Below are 23,285 nucleotides of genomic sequence, written 5' to 3' on the forward strand. Positions count from 1 at the left end.
ACAAATTGGCCGAAGGCCCTTGTCATATAGAATACACAATAACAGTGTTGGAAGAGACCTTGGACGTCTTCTTGTTCGACCCCCACAAGTAGGCAATGTGTTCATTCCAATCCATCATCAGGGCCTCAACCAAATTGCACAATAATTGCAAGCTCTCTCTGAAGCCCCACTAGGTACCATCAGCTGCCTGGGACAGAATAATCAAATAGACTGCTCCTCTATACTGACAAAACAAAATTGTCCAGAGGCTGTGGGTACTCCATCACTAGAGGTTTTTAAGAAGAAATGTTCTTTCTGCACCAACTCAGTAAGCTCGAACTGCCCAAGGAGCTGCTGATCCAATTCTACAGAGGAATTATTGAGTCTGTCATTTGCACCTCTATAACTGTCTGGTTTGGTTCAGCAACCCAACAAGAAAAACACAGACTTCAGAGGATAATTAGAACTGCAGGAAAAATAATTGCTACCAACCTGCCTTCCATTGAGGACCTGTATACTGCACGAATCAAGAAGAGGGCCGTGAAAATATTTGCAGATCCCTCGCATCCTGGACATAAACTGTTTCAACTCCTACCCTCAAAACGACGCTATAGAGCACTGCACACCAGAACAACTAGACACAAGAACAGTTTTTTCCCGAAGGCCATCACTCTGCTAAACAAATAATTCCCTCAACACTGTCAGACTATTTACTGAATCTGCACTACTATTAATCGTTTCATAGTTCCCATCACCAATCTCTTTCCACTTATGACTGTATGACTATAACTTGTTGCTGGCAATCCTTATGATTTATATTGATATATTGATCATCAATTGTGTTGTAAATGTTGTACCTTGATGAACGTATCTTTTCTTTTATGTACACTGAGAGCATATGCACCAAGACAAATTCCTTGTGTGTCCAATCACACTTGGCCAATAAAATTCTATTCTATTCTATTCTATTGTATAGAATTGTATAGGGTCTACTGCCTGAGCAGGGGGAGGGGGGTGGACTAGAACATCTCCAGGGTCTCTTCCAACTCTGTTGTTCTGTAATTCTGTAACTACCTTAGCAGCTTCAGAGGTACCTCAAGTCCTAGGATCCTATTGGTGAGATTAGCAGCATATAAATTTAATTTAAAAATAAGTCCCTGATAGTTACTGAATTTGAAGTGAAACTATTTCATTTCATTTTACATGGAAGTAAAAAAAAAAACTCTTTGAAGTTTAGAAGAAGTACTATATATGAAATGTGGAATGAGGAATTAAAATATCCACTAGTGGAAAACCAATGGGTTCAATTTTTAAGAATGAAGTTATTTCATCAGAAAATATTGTTCAATGTTTATTGGACTGCCCAAAGAATATTTTTTAAAAAATTTATATACGATTTTTTTACTGCCCAAATCACAAATTTCAGATTCATATGATTTTGTCTTTCCCAACTATAGCTCCATTTTGATTTTGAGTTTTCAGACTTGTTAAGACAATTCTGGGACATAATATAACAAACATGTAAATATGATGTTAAATTATATTTTTAAAATATGGAATATATACTTTTAGAAGGTTAAAAAAAGTGCCACAGTCTCACCAAAGAGCATTATATAAGTGAAAAGAAACTTATCTTCCTAATAATAAAGATACATTCATAATGTTTCTTTGGAATGTTTTTCCAAAGAAATATTCAAGCAATATTTTTCTATGTGGTCTAGATTTAAGAACATAGAACACAGACTATCAGAATTGAAATTGGACCTTTTTTTTTGTTGTTGTTAGTTGCGAAGTTGTGTCTGACCCATTGCGAGCCCATGGACAACATTCCTCCAGGCCTTCCTGTCCTCTACCATCCTCTGGAGTCCATTTAAACTCATGCCTACTGCTTCAGTGACTCCAGCCACCTCGTTCTCTGTCGTCCCCTTCTTCTTTTGCCCTCAATCTTTCCCAGCATTAGGCTCTTCTCCAGTGAGTCCTTCTTTCTCATTAGGTGGCCAAAATATCTTCTAGTCCAATTTCCTGCTCAAACAGGAGGACCCTATACCAGGGGTGTCAAAGTCAAGGCCCAGGGCCCAGATCTGGCTGGTGGGGCCGCCCTGGAAACAGTGAAGGACCGTCCTGCCGTGCCTCTGCCAGAAAAATGGAGCTCAGGAGGGCTGCATGAGGCCCTCTCTGGCCCCGTTTTTAGCCACAATGGCCTCCTGCAACCCTCTGCCAGTGAAAACAGAGCCCCGTTTTCACTGGCAGAGGGCTGCAAGAGGCCATCGAAACCAAAAATGGAGATCAGGAGCCTGTTTTCACTAGCTGAGTGCTCAGGCCATCACAGGTGCCCCCGACACAAGTGACTTCAAGCTGGCCACTCCCACCTTGGCCACACCCATCTCATCCTCTGAGATCAAACACAACCCTGATGTGGCCCTCAATGAAATCAAGTTTGACACCCCTGCCCTTTACCATTCCAGAGAAGTGTTGTCCAGTCTCTTCTTAAAAGCCTCCAGTGATAGAGCACTCACACCTTCTGAAGACAAGAAATTTAACATTGACCTAAACTGTATTAATATACAATTTTGTAAGTTTTTATTGTTTAATTATTATCTATATGTTGTTTTATATTGTATAATTTCAAATGTATGAGGCCAGACCTTGCAGTATGTTGGGGTTATTGTATATCATCAATAAAAAAATTAAAAACTTGTTTATTGAATTAAGCCATTTCCTGTATTGACACAATATACTCATTAGGGGCCGGATAGCTCAGGCTGGTACAGCCTGTTATTAAGAACACAAAGCCTGCAATTACTGCAGGTTCAAGCCCGGCCCAAGGTTGACTCAGCCTTCCATCCTTTATAAGGTAGGTAAAATGAGGACCCAGATTGTTGGGGGGGCAATAAGTTGACTTTGTAAAAATATACAAATAGAATGAGACTATTGCCTTATACACTGTAAGCCGCCCTGAGTCTTCGGAGAAGGGCGGGGTATAAATGTAAAACAAAAACAAACAAAAAAATCATGAATTACCCAGGTTATCAAGATTTATATAATGTAAATTAATACATGAAAAACTGATTCAGGTTGTGTTATCCTCCAAGATTTGCAACCAGCCTGGTAGTTGAACACACTCTTGCTTGTTTTCTTAGGACATCAAGAGTTTCATCAATGAGACGTGGCTACAGCGACATGGTGTGTCTCTCCCGCCAGAGAGGCTGGCTGTGCTGTGGTCCTTCATCATCTCCATCTACTGCCTGGGGGGACTTCTGGGCTGTTTATGGAGCGGATCACTGGCTGTGAGATACGGAAAGTATGGCTTTTCCTCAAAACAAAGTTTGCATAATGGCCCCTTGTCTTATAGCTGTGAGATTTTCTCACATATGTTGATGTTGGTGACTATATAATTGGGAGAGTTCTCATTTTCCCTCCCTCTTCACCTTAAATTAGAACTGAAAGCCTTGAAGTCACAGAGAAATCACTCAACAGTGGGAAATACACAATGCTTGGAGACTCTAACTAACACCTGATTGTGGTTTATTTCAGAAAGAAAACTTTAATTTGCAGTAATTTTATTATAATCGTGGGAGCTCTTCTTATTGGTTCCAGTAAGATGGCCAGGTCTTTTGAAATTATTCTAATGGGCCGTTTCCTTTATGGCATCAGTGCAGGTATGATGGGAAGGAGGGGCCAACTTCTGACCTCGGGGAAACCAAATGCATCCCCTAAATCAGAAGGGACAGGTATGTGGGGGAGACCTTTTAATTCCAGTGATTCTTCTCTTGAAGGACTCTGCCTCAATATCCATGGGCCCTATCTCGGTGAAATTTCCCCCAAGAAGTTCCGAGGCCTGGCCACCACCACAGCAGCCATATTTTTCTCCCTTGGAAAAGCGTTGGGGCAAATCCTGGGCTTAAGGTAAGCTCACCACCCATGTGCCTATCCAGCCAGACAAGCTCTTGCCCTCCCACCCTCCATTCCCATTTAAGGCCAACAATTTTGGCTGTCCTGGGCTGTGGTCTCCCACTTGCTCTGCCAAAGAGAAAGCTGGTCTTCTCGTTTCCTTTAGACTGATATGAAAACTCCCTCTGAGGAATAAAGTTCTCAAGGGGTCCTCAGTTCAGGCTGCAATGGTGGGAAGGGCACTTTGGTCAAAGAGATGATGCCCACTTCACCCCCTTCACTTTGTCATCCAATCCCTTCAGAGAGAAAAATTGTGTCTCTTTCTCCCTCTCCCCACCATCGCCTCAGAGACCTTTTAGGCACCGAGGCCCTGTGGCCCCTCCTGCTGGCCCTGTGCGGCTTCCCAGCCCTGCTGCAGCTGCTGCTGCTGCCGTTCTTCCCAGAGTCGCCCCCGTACCTCCTGATACAAAGGAAGGATGCTGATGCCTGCCGAAAAGGTGACACATGTCTTCTCCTGTGGGAAAGAACCTCTTTGTTCTAAAGCTAAAGGAGGCCATTTAACCATTATGCCACCCAGAATTGCTTTCCATGAGAAGAGCAGCCATATAAATGAGACTAATAAATAAAAACATAAATAAGGATGATGTGGGTAAAGAAGAATTAAATAAGGCCAGAAAAGAGATACTTAAAAGACAACTATTACCACATTCAGTGATGAACCAGTTATAGCCAGGCCAATCACAACTTTTCAGTGGAGACCTGTTGGTGTCCTTTTCAGTGGAGACCTGAGTGGTAGTGGGCTCACGGGCAGCCCTGCTTTTTTATGTTGGCTTTCCTCTCACTTGAAATATCAATACATTGTCTTGAACTTGAATCATGGAAATCAACAAAACTTCCATGAAACCAAGTAGAGACCAATAGGTTTTACTTAGGAAACAAAAATCAGATACACAGACTTTGGGCGTGTCTGGTTTGGTAATAATGTAATAAAAATATTGTAGAATACAATTAACAGTCTTTGATTAAAATTATTAAGAATCATCACCATGATCATGCTGTAAAAAAGTCAAATAGAATTGTAGGTTGCATCCAAAGAATTTTGAAGAAGAAAAGTAACGGTTCCACTTTATTCTGCATTGCTGACACCTTGGCTTCTGCCTTCAGTTCTGGAATAAGACGGACTCGGAGAAACAGGAGTTGCTTTAAAGGGACACAAAAGGGATAATCAGTGACCTATGACTAAGAGAGAGGGAAGGAATTGGGATTTTGATGATGCCAAAGCCAGAAATTATGGTGATCAGACAAATTGCTAACTCGCTTTTCCTGTGGGGAAAGCTGCAGTTTATGAGCAGCATCTCTCTTAATTTTATTCTCAAACTTGAGTATGTTTTTAAGGAGGAAAGTTGAAAGTGTTTGTCAGGAATGCTTTTCAGGAAAGAGAAAAATCCCCATTAATGGCAATGGATGCCAGTGATTCAGAAAGGGGGAGCTCCAAAGCAGTTCCTGTTTGCCCCTCTTACCCCCTGGCTAAAATAGAAAGTATGAAAGGGTTGTATTTTTGAAGCAGTTTTAGTATTGAAAATGCCCCGGTGTTTGGAGCAACAGGGCTCTGCAAATGAAAATGGAGACCAGGGTTAAGTATCTTTGGTGCCTCAGCGAAGCAAGAACTGCAGCTCAGAAAGTCAAATTAAGAGACTAAATTATCCCACCCACCCGGGGGGAGGGGGGTTAGGGTTAGTTTTCTCTACTCCTTTTGAAAATTGAGCTGATATTTGTTTTCCGCTAGTTTTTTGGGACCTCCCCCTCCAGGGCAGAGGTGGGTTCAGCAGGTTCTGATCAATTCTTGAGAACCGGTAGCAGAAATTTTGCGTAGTTCAGAGAACCCATAGTAAAAATTCTGACTGGCCCCACCCCCATCTATTCTCTGCCTCCCAAGTCCCAGCTGATTGGGAGGAAATGGGGATTTTGCAGTATCCTTTTCCTGCCATGCCCATCAAGCCATGCCCATCAAGCCATGCCACGCCTACCAAGCCACACCCACAGAACCGGTAGTAAAAAAATTTGAAACCCACCACTGATCCTGTTGTGTCTCGCCCAATCTCACCACAGCCGGGGCCTGCTTATCTGCTTCCGAACACGGAGGAATGTTCTAGTATGCCTCCCGGCCCCAGCCCTGTCTCCATGCTCAGACAGGCTGAAGAGGAGGAAATATCTCCAGCCCCCAGCTCTGGCTCCATGCCCAGGCAAATGGAGCAACTAGTCCCCTCCCCCTCCTCCACAGCATGTGAGCCTGAGGGAGGTCTATTGCCAACAGCTGCCGACTGGAGTGACCCTCGCGTCAGAAGACTTGATAGGCGGAGGCAACAGAAGGGAGGGGCAGGCCTGGATAAGTGCTGAGTCATGGAGCCACACCTCATGGCCTATATAAAGGATCTGCTTTCTGGCATTCTCTGAGTCAGGCAAAGTCTAAACATACCTTGCTGAAGTCACTTTCTGATCTCCTGCCTGCCCTGAGGACTTTGCTAGGACTTTGGCAGAGCTGCAGAGGCACGCCTGATTCGGATTTCCCTGACCCAGCCGTCAGCGGAGGAGTGGGACACGACAGATCCAAGGCCTGCCAAATTGCTTAAGATAAGCAATTGAATCTGCTGGAAACCATGAATAACCTGAAGCCCATTTTGGCACAGTATTAAATATGGAGCATTACTTGCCAGATTACAAAATCTTACAAAAAAGTACAAGGAAATTTTCTTTAAAACTTTATCATGGTTTTGAGGTGTTTCTTTTTAAATCTGATTAATTCTGTAGGTATTCAGAATTTCCACAAATATAACAGTATATAAAATGTGCTTTTTTAAAAAAAAAATCCAAATGATCTAATATGATGCTATTTCAAAAGTCAGTTCCAATTCTGTCTATAAACATCAGGCACAGGAAACCAGAAACGGGTTCAAAGAACTAAGAGTTTATTCAGCAAATACACAAAAATCTGATCTACTAATGGTCAAGCCAAATTGGTGCTAGATAAGGATCAAAGGAATTTACAGGGAGATGAACTTGGGTCTCTTGTGGCTGCACAGTGATTTGAAACTGATGACACATTTAACTCTACATAAATTTATCTTGTTGAATCAGCTAAATGTTTTTTGGAACATTTGAATTATTTTTCTCTCCCTTCCCCCAAAGCAATGAAAGACCTCTGGGGTGGAAGACATCAGCAAACAGAAATTGAGGAGGCATTGAAAGAGATGGCCATTGCAGGCTCCAAGAACTTGAGTATCTGGGAAGTGGTGAGACAGCCCAGCTTGCGATGGCCATTGTTTATCGCCATTCTGCTGGTCGCGAGTTTGCAGCTCTGTGGCCTGAGTGCAGTTGAGTAGAATACTATTTGGAAACAGTTAAGAAATGACCTTTCCTTCCCTTTTTTGATGTTGCTATTTGTAGACAAAGCCAACAGGACTATGCCTTCTTCTTGGTGCTCCATACATAGGCAAGTGGTCGTAAGAAGGAAGAAGAGAGGAATTATGCAATTTGGCCCAGATCTTCTAGACTTTTTTTTTTAACCCCAAGGCATTCAACAGGACCAGGGACAGTTACTAACTTTCTTATATTTCCATTTCTTCCCAAGGACCCCCAAAACATATTTTCACACCTCCTTTTCAAATTAGTTTTTTACATAACTTTTTTTATAATGGTATTTAATCCTTGCCTCTAAACCAGGAGTCTGCAACCTTAAACATTCAAAGAGCCACTTGGGCCCATTTCCCACAGAAAACAAAGCACTGGGAGCCACAAAACCTAGGTGGGCGAAGCCAACTCGACATCACTCATTCACACCCAGTCACATGACATCTCCCAGCCACACCTACCCAGGTTTTGTGGCTTCAGGTATTTTCTTTTAAACAGGTCTCTCTCTCCCCACCCCTCTCATTTTTCTCCCTCTCTTTTTCTCCCTCTCTTTCTTTCTTTCTCCCACCCTCTCTCTCATCTCTTTCTCCCTTGCTCCCTCTCTCTCCCTCTCTTCCTCCCTCCCTCTCCCTTTCTCCTCTCTTTCTCCCTCTCTTTCTCCCTCCCTCCCTCTCTCATCTCTTTCTCCTCTCTCTCTCATTTTTCTCCTCTCTCTCTTTCTCCCTCTCTCATCTTTCCCATCTCTCATCTCTTTCTCCATCCCTCTCTCTCATCTTTCTCCCTCATCTCTTTCTCTCTTTTTCATCTTTCCCCCTCATCTTTCTCTTTCCCCCTCTCTCTTTTTCATCTTTCATCTCTTATCTTTCTCCCTTTCTCTCTCTCAACTTTCTCTCTCTCCCTCTCTTTCTCATCTTTCTCCCTCCCTCATTTTTTTCTTTTTCCCCTCTTTCTCATCTCTCTGTCTCTCATCTGTCTACCTCTCTTTTTCTCCCTCTTCTCTCTCTCTCATGCGTGTGCACACACATGTGTGTATGCGTGCGCACACACGCACAGGTTCCCTCTTGAACCATTTCCAAAAACAGGCAAGGCTTGGGTGTTTTTTTTTCTGATGTTCTTTCTTCTTCTTTGGGTGCTTCTTACCAAATGATTTAATTTCGTACCCTTGCTGTGGCTCTCTGTTAGCTGGCTGCCCGCCCCCCGCCCTCCCCTCCTCCTCACTCCTCACCTGCCCTGAGAAGAGAAGGGCAGTGGAGGTGATGGAGACTTGCTCCATATTTCAGAGCAGAAGGGAAGCGCCCCAGTGATGGGTTTCAAATTTTTTACTACCGGTTCTGTGGGTGTGGCTTGGTGGGCGTGGCAGGGGAAGGATATTGTAAAATCTCCATTCCCTCCCCACTCCAGGGGAAGGTTACTGCAAAATCCCCATTTCCTCCCAATCAGATGGGAGGCAGAGAATAGATGGGGGTGGGGCCAGTCAGAATTTTTACTACTGGTTCTCTGAACTACTCAAAATTTCCACTACCGGTTCTCCAGAACTGGTCAGAACCTGCTGAAACCCACCTCTGAAGTGCCCCTCTACTTGCCTCTTTTTCCGGTCCTTGTTGGGAAACGTGTGACTTTCTCCATCCCGAGACACCAGCTGGGACGCGTCTCCCCATATTCCTTTCACCGCCCCTGTGGCTGCTTGTTGCTCTTGCACTTAAACTTAGTGCACTGCACAGCAGGGGAGATGGCATCCCCTCCTCTTCCTCCTCCTGGAGCCCATTACAGCATGCAGCATCAGCTGCAGCCAGGTGGCCCAGCCAGTCTCTCGGTGCAGAGCAAAGTCACGCATCTCCCCTAGTGGCCGCGCTGTGCACAGTACCAATAAGGGCCGGAAAAAGAGGCAAGTAGAGGGGTGCTTCGCTCTCACTCTGCAATACGGAACGAGTCTCTATCCATTGCAGTCACCCTTCTCTTGTCAGGGCAGGCGAGGAGTGAGTGGGAGGAGAGGAGCCACCCAGTGGTGGGATCATCTGACAGGGAGCCGCAGGAGAAGGCCCAAAGAGCCGCATACAGCTTAGAGCCACAGGTTGCTGCCCTAAACAATGACCTAAAGATGCATAGGCTGTTTAGTTCATCAATAAAGATGGTAATAAGATCAGGTCTTGGCCTTCTTTAAGAATTAACCTATATTTGCATCTGTCCAACTTTCTGGTATCCTTCCTCTATCCAGAATTGATTTTGTCATCTTTTTAAAGAAATTGTAATAGGTAGCCTTCAAAATATTTATAATAGAAGGCTGGCAATTCTTCCTGGCCAGCTTTCCCTATTTTAGCCTTTTCTCATAGATTTCCCTTATTATTATTATAGATCCATTCATCAGCTGTTTATTCATTCACTTTGGTAAATTTTGTTTCTTTCAATATTTATTTTTGCCAGAGGAATTTCTTCTTCATAACATTTTGTATAATACTGATGAAACATTATTTGCAATTTTAAAGGTAAAGGTAAAGGTAAAGGTTTCCCATGTCCAATTGTTTCCAACTCTAGAGGAAGGTGCTCATCTCTATTTCTTAAATGAGGGATCCAGCATTGTCTGAATACTCTACTGGGGTCATGGCAGAGGTGGGCTTCAGCAGGTTCTGACCAGTTCTGGAGAACCGGTGGCAGAAATTTTGAGTAGTTCGGAGAACCGGTAATAAAAATTCTGACTGCCCCACCCCCATCTATTCTCTGCCTCCCGAGTCCCAGCTGATTGGGAGGAAATGGGGATTTTGCAGTAACCTTCCCTGCCACGCCCATCAAGCCATGCCCACCAAGCCATGCCACACCCACCAAACCACACCCACAGAACCAGTAGTAAAAATTTTTGAAACCCACCACTGGGTCATGGGGCCAGCATGACTGCACTGAAGCACACAGAATGCTGTTTCCATCCCATTGAAGGGGCACCAATTTATTGACTCACATTTGCATGCTTTCAATTACTAGGTGGGCAGTAGCTGGGGCAAGAACAGAAGCCCCCTCACCCCCATGCGGTGCTCAGGTCTTGAATCTGGGTTATCAGCTTTCTAGCTGACGAGCTCAGCATCTTTAACTGCCGAGCCACTGAGCCCCTTTTTTGCATAATTTATATTATCAATTACCATAGCATTTCCATTTTGTAATTTTAATATCATTTTCTTTTTACTTTTTTCAGTTTATAAGTTAGCCATTTTCCCAGCTTATTTGCTATCTCAAAATTTTTCTGTTTAGCAAATTTTATTTTTATTTCCATTTCTTTAATTGTTACCATGGAAAATTTTTGGAAGTTTAATTTTTTTGTGAGATTTTTTTTTCTTTCTGGATGCCTCTTTGATTCCTCCTCTTTTATTTTTATTCCCTTTAAATTCCTTCTCTTCTCTTTGTCTTTTTAATTTGCCATTTTGCAGTCCAAATTGTCCTATCCTAAACTTACTTGTGTCTCAGTGTCCTTATTTCCATGCCTTTATTTAAATTAATCTCAAAATATTATTTCAGCTTCTTTTTAGTCCTTAATTATTAATTCCTTTTTTAGCCTCCATCTATAAGTTCTATCCTGCCTCTTCCATATTAAAGTCACTGGGTTATGAACTGAAAAAGGTTTTTGTAATATCTCCATTTTATTGGCTCCCATACTGAGCTTCTTAGAAATCCAAAGTAGACTTAGACTTAGAATAACTTTATTGTCACTTTGAATGTACACTAGTCAGCATATACTGAAAAGAAATTTTGTTACATACAGCTCTCAAAGTATATCTATTATTGAGAAGGTTCTGTGACTTTCAGAAAAGTACATATATGCTTTGGCATTACCAATTTTGTGTCTCCATATCGAAGTTGATAAAGGCACCATTAATGCTGCTGGATTAGGGTTACAATTAGGGACTAATAAACCAGACTTTGTCCACCACCCAATGGGTACTTGTAACAAGAGATGGGCTGGTTGAAACCAATCCTTTTCAGTGGGTTGTTTTAAGCTTGGAAATAGGTCTGGTCTCATCTGCTTGGCAATTCCGCCAAGTGTCTCTGAACCAAGATGCCTCAGAATCTTGAAGACAGAACTTAATTTGGACTTCTCGGGGTACAAGTTGATTTTCCAGAGCTCTGATAGGGAGGCTTGTAGGCTGTGAATGTGAGCATCTAACTTCAGGCATATTCAACTTTTATATTGTAATAAACAGTTTGCCAAAAGGTAAAGGAAAACTAGCCTTGAGGAAAAGCTTTGCTATTCAGCAACATGAGATAACTGCAACCCTAAAGGGAAGACTTGATGATGACGATGACAATGGATAGCCTCTTATAGCAAAGGCAATTTATAAATGACACATTTTTTTAAAAAAAAGCTAAAAAAAAGCACAAACTGCAAAAATGGCGCTTGAAAGTCTGTGTCTCTTGTCCACTACATATACAAAACCCTTCATCTTGAAAATCTGCAGTCCATGATTCCCCTTGCTCTGCCTTCCAGATATACTTCTATGCTTTTGAAGTTTTCCGCACTGCCAGGCTTGAAGAGCCGGTCATCCCTTACGTCACTCTGGGCATTGGTCTCTGCGAATTTGCCTCTGTGGTCCTGTGTGTAAGTACAGATGAGTAGCTCGCTGATTTTGCACAATCAGCTGCAAAGAGAAAGGGTCAGGCAAGTAGCCTCCCAAGAGAAAACTCAGATGGCAGCAGCTGGATCGAGGCCCTGGTGGATTGGCATCCGCTTCTCCAGACAGATGTCTTTCAGTCAGATGTTAAGGCAAGAGGTGGCAACTAAGTCAGGCCAGGCTCACTCACCTCCTCCTGTGTGTGCGGCAAGATTCCTTTGGGGTGAGCTTCTGTTACAAGTGACCATCTCTTTTGCCCTCAGAGCTCCATCATTGACCGCCTGGGCCGGAGAGTTCTGCTGTGGGGCGGGTTTGGGATGATGGCCTTCACATTGGCCCTCCTCGTCATCACTCTGTCTCTCCAGGTAAGCACTCCACCTGGCTAATTCCTGACTCATTGGATTAACACCTTTTGGACAATTCTTCTTTTTTAATTCACCTTTCTCTAAGCACAGTATTATCTTTAGAAGGCTTCTGTTTATTGTCCCACTTGCCACAAACTGTCACAAAGGTTTTTACTTAACAGATACTAGTTTCTTCATTTTTATCTAATTTTTATCTAAATTTTAATTATACTAATGCTGTTTTATATGTGTGTGCATATGTGTATTCATGCATGTGTCCAATCTTAGTCTTGTCATCTGCTGATTATCAATAGATTGATAGAAAAGCAAAATAAAAGTCCATTACCAATTTAAAAGATGGGGTTAAAAAAGAGCTTGTGCTTTTCACCAAAGGTTTCCACCAAAATTCAAACTCATTCAGGATAGAGCCGGAAGGACCTTGGAGGCCTTCTAACCCAACCCACTGTTCAGGCAGGAGATCCTGTACCATTTCACACAAGTGACTGTCCAGTCTCTTCTTAAAGACCAAGATCTTAGAGATCTTAGGCACTATCTAACAAAATGAAATTCAACAGTAAAAAAAGCAAGGTTCTACGTTTAGGCCAAAAAAAAAAATGCACAGGTACCGGATATGTGGTACCTTGCTCAATAGTAGTAACTGTGAGAGGGATCTTGGAGTCCTAGTGGACAACCATTTAGATATGAGCCAGCAGTATGCAGCAACTGCCAAAAAAGCCAACACAATTCTGGGCTGCATAAACAGAGGGATAGAATCAAGATCACATGAAGTGTTAGTACCACTTTATAATGCCTTGGTAAGGCCACACTTGGAATATTGCATTCAGTTTTGGTCGCCACAATGTAAAAAGGATGTAGAGATTCTAGAAAGAGTGCAGAGAAGAGCAACAAAGATGATTAGGGGACTGGAGGGTAAAACATATGAAGAACAGTTGCAGGAACTCGGTATGCCTAGTGTTGTGTCTTGCCCGCCCTCAGAGCAGCCGGGGCCTTCTTACCTGCTCCCCAACACTGAGGAATGTATGCCTTCCGGCCCAAGTCCTGGCTCCATGCCCCCACAAACTGCAGAAGAAGGAGCATCTCCCTGCCCCAGCCCTGACTCCATGCCCAGGCAAACGGAGCAGCTAGACCCCTCCCCCTCATCCACAGCAGGTGAGCCTGAGGAGGGTTTACTCCCAAGAACAGCTGATTGGAGTGACCTCGCATCAGAAGATTGGAGGCGGAGGCAACAGAGGGAAGGAGGGGCAGGCCTTAATGAGTGCTGAGTCATGGAGCCACACCCCATGGCCTATATAAAGGAGCTACTTTCTGGCAGTCTCTGAGTCAGGCAAAAGTCAAACTTATCTTGCTGAAGTCACTTACTGGTCTCCTGCCTGCTCTGAGGACTTTGCTAGGACTTTGGGCAGAGCTGCAGAGGCAAGCCTGATTCGGATTTCCCGGACCCAGCCGTCAGCGGAGGAGTGGGACACGACACCTAGTTTAATGAAAAGAAGGACTAGGGGAGACATGATAGCAGTGTTCCAATATCTCAGGGGTTGCCACAAAGAAGAGGGAGTCAAACTATTCTCCAAAGCACCTGAGGGTAGAACAAGAAGCAATGGGTGGAAACTAATCAAGGAGAGAAGCAACCTAGAACTAAGGAGAAATTTCCTGACAGTTAGAACAATCAATAAGTGGAACAACTTGTCTGCAGAAGTTGTAAATGCTCCAACACTGGAAATTTTTAAGAAAATGTTGGATAGCCATTTGTCTGAAATGGTGTAGGGTTTCCTGCCGGGGCAGGTGATTGGACTAGAAGACCTCCAAGGTCCCTTCCAACTCTGATATTATATTATTATTACCTCCAGTGATGAAGTACCCACAACTTCTGAAGGAAAGCTGTTCCACTGGTTAATTGTTCTAATTGTTAGGAAATTTGTGGCAGCCAGTCATATATTGGAACATGGCTATCATGTCACTCCTTTTCTGTAGACTAGCCATACCCAACTCCTGCAACCAATCATTCTTCATATGTTTTAGTGTCCAAGCCTTTAATCATCTTAGTTGCTCTTCTCTGCACTTTGTCCAAAATCTCATCTTTTTTGTAATGTGATCACCCAAACTGAATGTAGCATTCCAGGTGTGGCCTTACTAAATTTTTATAAAGCAGTACAAATAAAGGTAATCCTCGAGTTAAGAATGTAATGGCGCCTGCCAATTACATTCATAATCTGAGGATTCGTTGAAGTGAATCATGTCAAACAAATGTGATCACTCCCTGCTTTCATCCACACATTCGCTAACCGAATGCACAGGTCGTTAAGTACACATGAGATATCTTAGTGTGAGGAAGGCCATGGGGAGGAGGGCTTAGCAATGGAACAGACCACCTGCTTCAGAGCAACCAAGGCCTCCCCCAACCCACTGAGATAACTCATGCTCCATCCTATGGGGTCCCCACAATTGCTCCCCCCACATCCTGCCATGCCGGGTCACTTACCTTGTGAAGACGTCTCCTCTTCAACCTCTCTGCTGTGCTTTCTTTACCTGCTTTCAGTCTTGGCATGACAAGTATTTGCAAGCTGACAAGACTTTGGGACAATGAAATCTCATTATTTCAAGCCTCCCATCAGTTTACAAATGCTTTTTGTGTTGAGACTGGAAGCTTTTGGGGCTGTGATCAGCCCCCAGAAGCTTTCAGTCTTGGCGTGAAAAGTACTTTAGGCCTCTGTAGAGAACCAGATCCACAGCAAAAGGCTTTGCAAACAGAGGGAAGGCCTCTCCGTTTTCAAAGCCTTTTGCCATGGAATTCATACAAAGAACCAAGACCTAAAGTACTGTTGTAGTCGATTACTGGAATATTGCTATCATGTTATCATGATATACTAATGATAGTAATATCATGAATATTACTATCATTAGTAGTCCATAAAACATATGGACAACTAATCTTGATCAAGGCAAAGCAATAGATACAATCTACATAGACTTCTACAAAGCTTTTGGCTCAGTAGTACACGATAAACTTCTCCTTAAACTAAAATCCTATGGCATTTCAGGACCTCTTCACAATTGGATAACAGCTTTCCTATCAAACAGACAACAAGTGGTCAAAATTGGCAATGCTCTATCAAATCCTGTTCCTGTCAAAAGTGGCGTTCCTCAAGGCAGCATTCTCGGACCAACACTCTTCATACTATACATAAATGATCTCTGTAACCATATCTCAAGTTATTGTGTTCTCTTTGCTGACGATGTTAAACTACTTAACACCACCAACAATACTACTACCCTTCAAAAAGACCTTGACTTTGTATCCAATTGGTCTAAAACTTGGCAACTCCAAATCTCAACCAGCAAATGCTCAGTCTTACATATTGGAAAAAAGAACCCAAACACTAAATACAAGCTTGATGGACATTACCTTACTGATGACCCCCACCCTGTAAAAGACCTTGGAGTTTTCATATCAAATGATCTAAGTGCCAAAGCCCATTGCAACTACATAGCAAAAAAAGCTCTAAGAATTGTAAACCTAATTTTGCGTAGCTTCTTTTCCAAAAACACTACACTACTAACCAGAGCATACAAAACATTTGCAAGACCCATTCTTGAATACAGCTCACCTGTCTGGAACCCATACCACATCTCTGACATTAATACAATTGAACGAGTCCAGAAATATTTTACAAGAAGAGTCCTACACTCCTCTGTAAATAACGAAATACCTTATACCTCCAGACTTGAAATCCTGGGATTAGAAAATTTAGAACTCCGCCGACTCAGACAGGACCTGTATTTAACACACAGAATCATCTATTGCAATGTCCTTCCTGTTAAAGACTACTTCAGCTTCAATCGCAATAATACAAGAGCAAACAATAGATTCAAACTTAATGTTAACTGCTTCAATCTTGATTGCAGAAAATATGACTTTTGTAACAGAGTTGTTAACGCTTGGAACACACTACCTGACTCTTTAACCAAAAACTGTCTACCATTGACCTCACCCCATTCCTAAGAGGGCTATAAGGGGCGTGCATAAGTGCACAAAAGTGCCTACTGTTCGAATTTCCGGGTGGCTCCGCTTCGTTAATGGTGGTCTATTTCAGACCGCCAGTTCTGTGTGATTCTGTAGAGCCGCTCAGACAGCGTTAATCTGCTGTCAAGCGGCTTGAAAATCTCTTCCCTCGGACAAAGAGGGAGAGGTGAGCATTCGGGCTGAAGTAGAGCCCCCAGGAAAGCCCCAGGAAGATTTCTGGTGGCTTGATGGGAATGCTCCTTCTATAGCCCGAAAAAAGCTACGGAATCCGGAACGCTTCTGCCAAATGGCAGAACAAAACGCAGCGTCCATCTCCGCGACTGAAATGGATTACTAACGCGGACAGAGCTGAAACAGGAGCGTTAGCATTTGATTGTAAGAAGATTTTAACTCCCTGACAGAGAATGTAGTCAAGATTGGAGATGATGAAAAGTGCCTACCGTTCCTGTCCTATTGTTTTCTTTCATTATATGTGTTTATATATAATGTTGTGACAAAATAAATAAATAAAAATAAAGATCACCCTTAGTCCTTCTTTTCTCTAGACTAGCCAAACCCAAATCCTGCATCCGTTCTTCATATGTTTTAGTCTCCAGGCTAAAACATCATCTTAGTTGCTCTTCTTTGCACTTTTCCAAAATCTCAACTTCTTTTTTGTAATGTAGTGACCAAAACTGGATGCAATATTCCAGGTGTGGTCTTACTAAGGCTTTTAAAGCTGTATTAATACTTCACATGATTTTGATTCTATGCTTCTGTTTATACAACCAAGGATTGTATTAGCTTTTTTGGCTCTACTGGCTGACTCAGATTTAAATGATCGTCCACTAAGACTCCAAGGTCCCTCTCAAAGTTACTGTTTTTGAGCCAGGCTTTGCTTAATCTGTACTTGTGTCTTTGGTTTTTATGCCCAGGTATAAAACCTTGCTTTTCTCCACATTAAATTTCATGTTGTTGGATAGAGCCCATTGTTCAAGTCTGTCAAGATCTTTTTGGATCCTGAATTTATTTTCTGGGTGTTGGTTATTCCTGCCAGTTTAGTGTCATCTGCAAATTTGATGAGTTCCCCTTCTATTCCCCCATCTAAGTCATTTATGAAGATACTGAAGAATACTGAGCCTAAGACACAATCTTCTGGTACTCCACTGTTTAACTTCTTTCCATGTAGATGTAGTACCATTAAAAGATTACTTGTTGAGTACAGTTTTTCAGCCAGTTACAAATCCATCTGGTGGTGATGCTTCTATCCCACATTTTTCTAGCTTACCAAGAAGTAGGTTGTGATCTACTTTGCAGTTTGCCTTGCTGGCAGTGGGCCCTCATTTTAATCCCACCTGCTCTTGTTCCTCCCTTTTAGGATCAGTCTCCCTGGATTTCCTACAGCAGCATCATCCTCATCTTCCTCTTCATAACTTTCTATGGAAGTGGTCCATGTGAGTACAGTGAAATCAAATACAGACCTTCCCTCATTGTCTATACATGCTTTATTTATTTATTTTGTTTATTTGTTTATTTAAAAAAAATATTAGTTTTATATATTGATTTTATTCTAATCTTATCATATGCTGCCCAGAAATGCTTTTTTGTGAAATAGGTGGCCGTATAAATTTGACAAATAAATTGTTTAAGTCACACAACTGGTTTCACATCTATATCAGAAGTAGAACTCATGGTTTCCCAGTGGTTCTAGTCTGGTGCCTTACTCATCACAACCTTTTACTTCTTCAATCAAGTAAAAACATTTCTCCAGCATTTTTTTGGGGGGTGGAATCTCATCTGGGGGGCAGGGAAAGACCAAATAAAGCTAATGGGATAGGTTCTGGCAAGATCCTTCTGAGGCACTAGAATAATCGAATGTATGGAAGGGGCAACTGAGATTAGGAGGTCCCAACTTCCAAATTGGAGAAGCCATGACACAGAATATAGTATAATAGGGTTGGAAGAGGCTTTAGAGGTCTTCTAGTCTAACCCCCTGCCCATAGCAGGAGACCTTATATAATTCTGGACAAATGGCTTTTCATTCTCTTCTTGAAAACATCCAGTGATAGAGCACCTACAGTTTCTTCCACCCATTAAATTAAATTTTGTCCTGCCCTGGCACTTTGGAGAATAGGTTGACTATTCTCCAAAGTGGCGGCTTTCCTGGAAATGGAGACTTCAGCCTGACTTACCAGGCTTCTCTGGTCCCTCGGCGGGTGGTTCGATCTGTCTGGCTGCCGCTGGAGAGGTTTGTGGCCTCTCGGACATGCGACAGCCGAGAACGGGCCGAGGGACGGAGAGGCGATCCGGAAGGGGGCGGCCATTTTGGAGGAAGCAGGATGCGATGGAGGCGAGGAGGCGAGGGAGGCCTGCTGCTTGTTGCGGGCTTCGGCCTCGGCTCTGGCCCAGCCTTGCCCAGCGGAGCGGAGTGGAGCGGAGCGGAGCCCTGCCCAGCCCTGCTTTGGTCTGCCTTGTTCGGCGGAGCCTTGCCCAGCGGAGCGGAGCCCTGCCCAACGGAGCTCTGCCCAGCGGCCCAGCAGCAAGCCCTGCCCAGCGGAACCCTGCTTAGCGGAGCCTTGCCTAGCGGAGCCCTGCCCAGCGGCCTAGCGGTGAGCCCTGTCCAGTGGCGACCCCGGCGATCGTGGCCGAATTCCAGCGGCTTGAGATCGTCGGTGATCCCGGCCTGGCTCCGACGGCTTCGGGGTGTGGATTCGGCCTGGTTTCAGCTGGTGCGAATTCCCGGCCCGTTTTTGCCTGTCGGCGGGCCTGCCGGCTCCTTTGGCGCCAGTGCCATCGGCGCCAGGTCCATCGGCGCTGGTTGTGCCCAGCGAGGCTGTGTGGTCCGCGTGGCGCCCGTCCAACGGCGCCCTAGAGGTGGCAGCCCCACCGAGGATGGGTGTGGTAAGGCCTCGTGGGAGAAGAGGCCGGAACCGTGGCTGAGGTTTGTCCTCTTTGGCCTGTTTTATCGCATTATTTCATCGTGTGTCATCGAATGGCCCTTGGTGGCCTGGCTTGCTCCATCGTATTTTCCTTTGTGGCCTTATGGCCTGGCTTGCTCATCCTATTTCCGCCCCTTATTCCGGACCATGGGTCATCTAAACTGGGCGGTCATGCATGTCCATCTGCGGGATGGAGTGGATTGGACTGGATTGGACTAGCTTGGACTGGTCTCGGACTTGGACAGACCGCTAGCCACATCTACCTAATTAAGATCTCTTGTAGAACTGTTCCCCATTGGCATGCCATGGAGACTGTCGGCCTGTCTGTTCCTGTTTTGTCATCGTTATCCAGTTCCTGCTCCATTTGTCCTTTGACCATCTGGACTCCGCTGGAAGATCTACCATTTCTGTTACTTTGGGAGTTTACCATCTTAGCATCCTCGCCGATTCGCACTTTCCTATGCGCTACACTGCACGTGAACTCTGCGCCTCATGCAGTGCCCCCGCCAGGAATGGCCCATATCGCTACCAAGGGCCGGCCTCAATGACGGGTCTTGGGACCCACAGAGGTGGCATGCGAGAAGAAGGAGCCTTTGGGGGTTTTTAGACAGGGTATTTTTAAGGGGTGGGAGGGGTAAGGCGGGTGAGGGGGGTAGCCCGTCGGGAGGGAAACCAGTTCCAACGCATGCTCGTGGCGATTATCAAAAGGGTTCGGAGGTTATGGGGGGGGAGGGTGTTCCTTTGTGTGAGGGTGAGTCTATTGGCACGGTAAGTGGGAGGGGCAGATATGGCGGAAGGGGGGGATCGTATCGACACAGGGGGTCACGCGTTCGATGTATGCAGGCGATCGCGTGCCCCGATCCCCTTAACTTTACCCGTTCCCCGGATGGTCAGGACCCTCAGAGCCTGGGCCTTCGTCTGATGCTATGCAACGCACGGTCCGCGGCCAATAAAGCCCCCCTAATACATGATCTAATTCAGGGGGGTGCCGCGGATATTATAGGCGTTACGGAGACCTGGCTGGGCATTGAAGGGGGTGTGCCCCTGGTTGAGATGTGCCCACCGGGTTTCCGTGCATTCCATCAGCCGAGGGCCCAGGGTAGGGGTGGAGGGGTGGCGGTTGTGATTAAAGAGAGTCTAGAGCCGAGGAGACCACTGTACCTCAGATAGCCGGGTGTGAATCCTCTTTGTGAGGTGGGGTCATAGATGTCAGATGGGCTTACTGGTGGCGTGCCTGGCTCCTTGCTGCGTGACAGCTGCCCTGCCCGAGCTCCTAGAGGTGCTTGCCGGGTGGCGGTGGAGACCCCAGACTTTTAGTCATGGGGACTTTAACCTGCCATCTGCCGGCTTGTCATCGGCAGTAGCTCGGGAGTTCTTGGCCTCCATGACGACCTTGGTCCTGACTCAAGTAGTGGATGGCCCCACTCACATCGGGGGTGGCACACTGGACCTGATTTTTGTCTCTGGTCAGTGGTTGAGAGATCTGGACGTAAAGGAAATAGTCATTGAACCTTTGTCATGGTCAGATCACTCTCTCCTTCGCCTGGACTTTCTGACCGCTACCCAACACCGCAGGGTGACGGAACCATTACGTTGGTACCGTCCCAGGCGCGTGGTGGTCCCTGAGAGGTTTCGGACGGAGCTTGGGCCATTTCCTGAGGGTCTGGCTCACGGCACGGCAGAGGAACTAGCTGCAGCCTGGGAACGGGCTGCGGCTGGGGCTTTAGACCGTGTCGTGCCTTTGCGGCCTCTCTGACCCGGCGAGATCCCAACCGGCTCCTTGGTTCTCCGAGGAGCTGAGGGGGATGAAACGCCGGAGAAGACGCCTAGAGAGCTCCTGGAGGTCCAGCCGTTCAGAGGCTGATCGGACACTAGTTAGATCCTATACTAGGACCTACCTAGTGGCACTGAGGGAAGCGAGGCGTTCCTACGCCTCCTCCCTCATTGCATCGGCAGATAACCGCCCAGCTGCCCTGTTTCGGGTGACCCGCTCCCTCCTTCACCAGGGGGAGCGGGATGACCCGTTGCAGGGACGTGCTGAGGAGTTTAACGGTTATCTATACGATAAAATCGTTCAGCTGAAGGACGGCTTGGACCAAGATTGTAGTGATTCGGACGGGATGTCTGAGGGCGGTCTTGGTGATGTTGTGTGGGATGAGTTTGACCCTGTGACTCCCGAGGACATGGACAGGTTGCTGGGTAGACTGAATGCCACCACATGTTTACTGGACCCGTGCCCCTCCTGGCTGGTGCTGGCCACTCAGGAGGTGACACGAGGCTGGCTCCAGGGGATTACGAGTGCTTCCTTGTTGGAGGGAGTCTTTCCGGCCGCCTTGAAAGAGGCGGTGGTGAGGCCCCTCCTCAAGAAGCCTTCCCTGGACCCGGCTGTTTTAGGTAATTATCGTCCAGTCTCCAACCTTCGCTTCGCGGCGAAGGTTGTAGAGAGTATGGTGGCATATCAGTTCCCCCTGCACTTGGAGGAAACTGTCTATCTGGACCCGTTCCAGTCCGGCTTCCGGCCCGGTTACAGCACTGAGACGGCTTTGGTCGCGTTGGTGGACGATCTCTGGAGGGCCAGGATAGGGGTTGTTCTTCTGCCCTGGTCCTATTAGACCTCTCAGCGTTTTCGATACCATCGACCATGGTATCCTGCTGCGCCCGGCTGGGGATTGGGAGTGGAGGCACCGCTTATCGGTGGTTCTCCTCCTATCTCTCCGACCGTCGCAGACGGTGTTGACGGGGCAGAGGTCACCCGCGGCGCCTCACTTGTGGGTGCCGCAGGGCCGATTCTCTCGCCTTCTGTTCAACATCTATATGAAGCCGCTGGGTGAGATCATCAGTGGCTTCGTGTGAGGTACCAGCTGTACGCTGATGACACCCAGCTGTACTTTCCACACCGGGCCACCCCAATGAAGCTATCAAGTGCTGTCCCGGTGTTTGGAAGCCGACGGGTCTGGATGGGAGAAACAGGCTCAAGCTCAATCCTCCAAGACGGAGTGGCTGTGGATGCCGGCATCCCGGTACAGTCAGCTGAGTCCGCGGCTGACTGTCGGGAGCGAGTCATTGGCCCGATGGAGAGGGTGCGCAATTTGGGCGTTCTCCTGGATGAACGGCTGTCTTTGAAGACATTTGACGGCCGCCTCCAGGAGAGCTTTCACCAGGTTCGCCTGGTGCGCCAGTTGCGCCTTTCTAGACCGGGATGCCTTGTGCACAGTCACTCACGCCTTGTGACGCCCTCGCCTGGATTACTGCAATGCTCTCTACATGGGGCTCCTTGAGGGGCATCCGGAGGCTACAGTTAGTCCAGAATGCAGCTGCGCGGGTGATTGAGGAGCCCTCGTGGCTCCCGAGTGACACCTATCCTGCAGGCTGCACTGGCTACCTGTGGCCTTCCGGTGCGCTTCAAGGTGCTGGTGAACGCCTTTAAAGCGCTCCATGGCATAGGGCCGGGTTACTTACGGGACCGCCTGCTGCTGCGAATACCTCTCACCGACCGTGCGCCTCACAGAGAGGGACTCCTCAGGGTGCCGTCGGCGCGACAGTGTCGTCTGGCGACACCCAGGGAAGGGCCTTCTCTGTGGGGGCTCCCGCCCTCTGGAACGAACTCCCCCCAGGACTCCGTCAACTTCCGGACCTCCGAACCTTTCGCCGCGAGCTTAAAACTCATCTATTCATCTGCGCTGGACTGGGTTAGTTTTTAGTTTATGGGTTTTTTATGGGTTTTAGTTCTAAATTTTAATTCTGGCCAATTTAATAAGGTTTTTAAATTGTATTTTAATTGTATTTATTGTGTATTTTTTACTTGGCTGTGAACCGCCCTGAGTCCTACGGGAGAAGGGCGGTATATAAATTTAATAAATAAAATAAATAAAATAAATAAATTCTTCTCTGCAACAGCCCCTCTAGTACTGAAAGACTGCTCTCATTATCAGCCCTAGGTCTTCTCCTTGCTAGACTAGACATACCTAGTTTTCTCGATCAAATGGTTTAGCCTTCAGACCTTTATCATCTTTGTTGCTCTTCTCTGCACCCTTTCTAGGGTTTTAACATCTTTGTTTATATTGTGGTGACCAGAATTGGATGTAGTATTTAAAATGTGGTCTCATAAAACTGT

The 23,285-nt window shown here is 45.7% G+C and overlaps 1 protein-coding gene across 1 annotated transcript in view; it reads left to right on the top strand.

The window, feature by feature from the left end:
* LOC131185831 (solute carrier family 2, facilitated glucose transporter member 11-like) overlaps positions 1-23,285 on the top strand; it is a 95,022-nt gene that overhangs the window by 30,050 nt on the left and 41,687 nt on the right. The window contains exons 3-10 of the mRNA XM_058158735.1: positions 3,120-3,280; positions 3,514-3,638; positions 3,756-3,885; positions 4,219-4,367; positions 7,057-7,241; positions 11,747-11,857; positions 12,134-12,235; positions 17,611-17,686. Coding sequence (XP_058014718.1) covers positions 3,120-3,280; positions 3,514-3,638; positions 3,756-3,885; positions 4,219-4,367; positions 7,057-7,241; positions 11,747-11,857; positions 12,134-12,235; positions 17,611-17,686 — 1,039 coding nt within the window. The remainder of the gene's footprint in view (positions 1-3,119; positions 3,281-3,513; positions 3,639-3,755; positions 3,886-4,218; positions 4,368-7,056; positions 7,242-11,746; positions 11,858-12,133; positions 12,236-17,610; positions 17,687-23,285) is intronic.

The sequence above is a fragment of the Ahaetulla prasina genome, chromosome 15 (assembly GCF_028640845.1).
Source record: "Ahaetulla prasina isolate Xishuangbanna chromosome 15, ASM2864084v1, whole genome shotgun sequence".
In the NCBI taxonomy this organism is placed as follows: domain Eukaryota; kingdom Metazoa; phylum Chordata; class Lepidosauria; order Squamata; family Colubridae; genus Ahaetulla; species Ahaetulla prasina.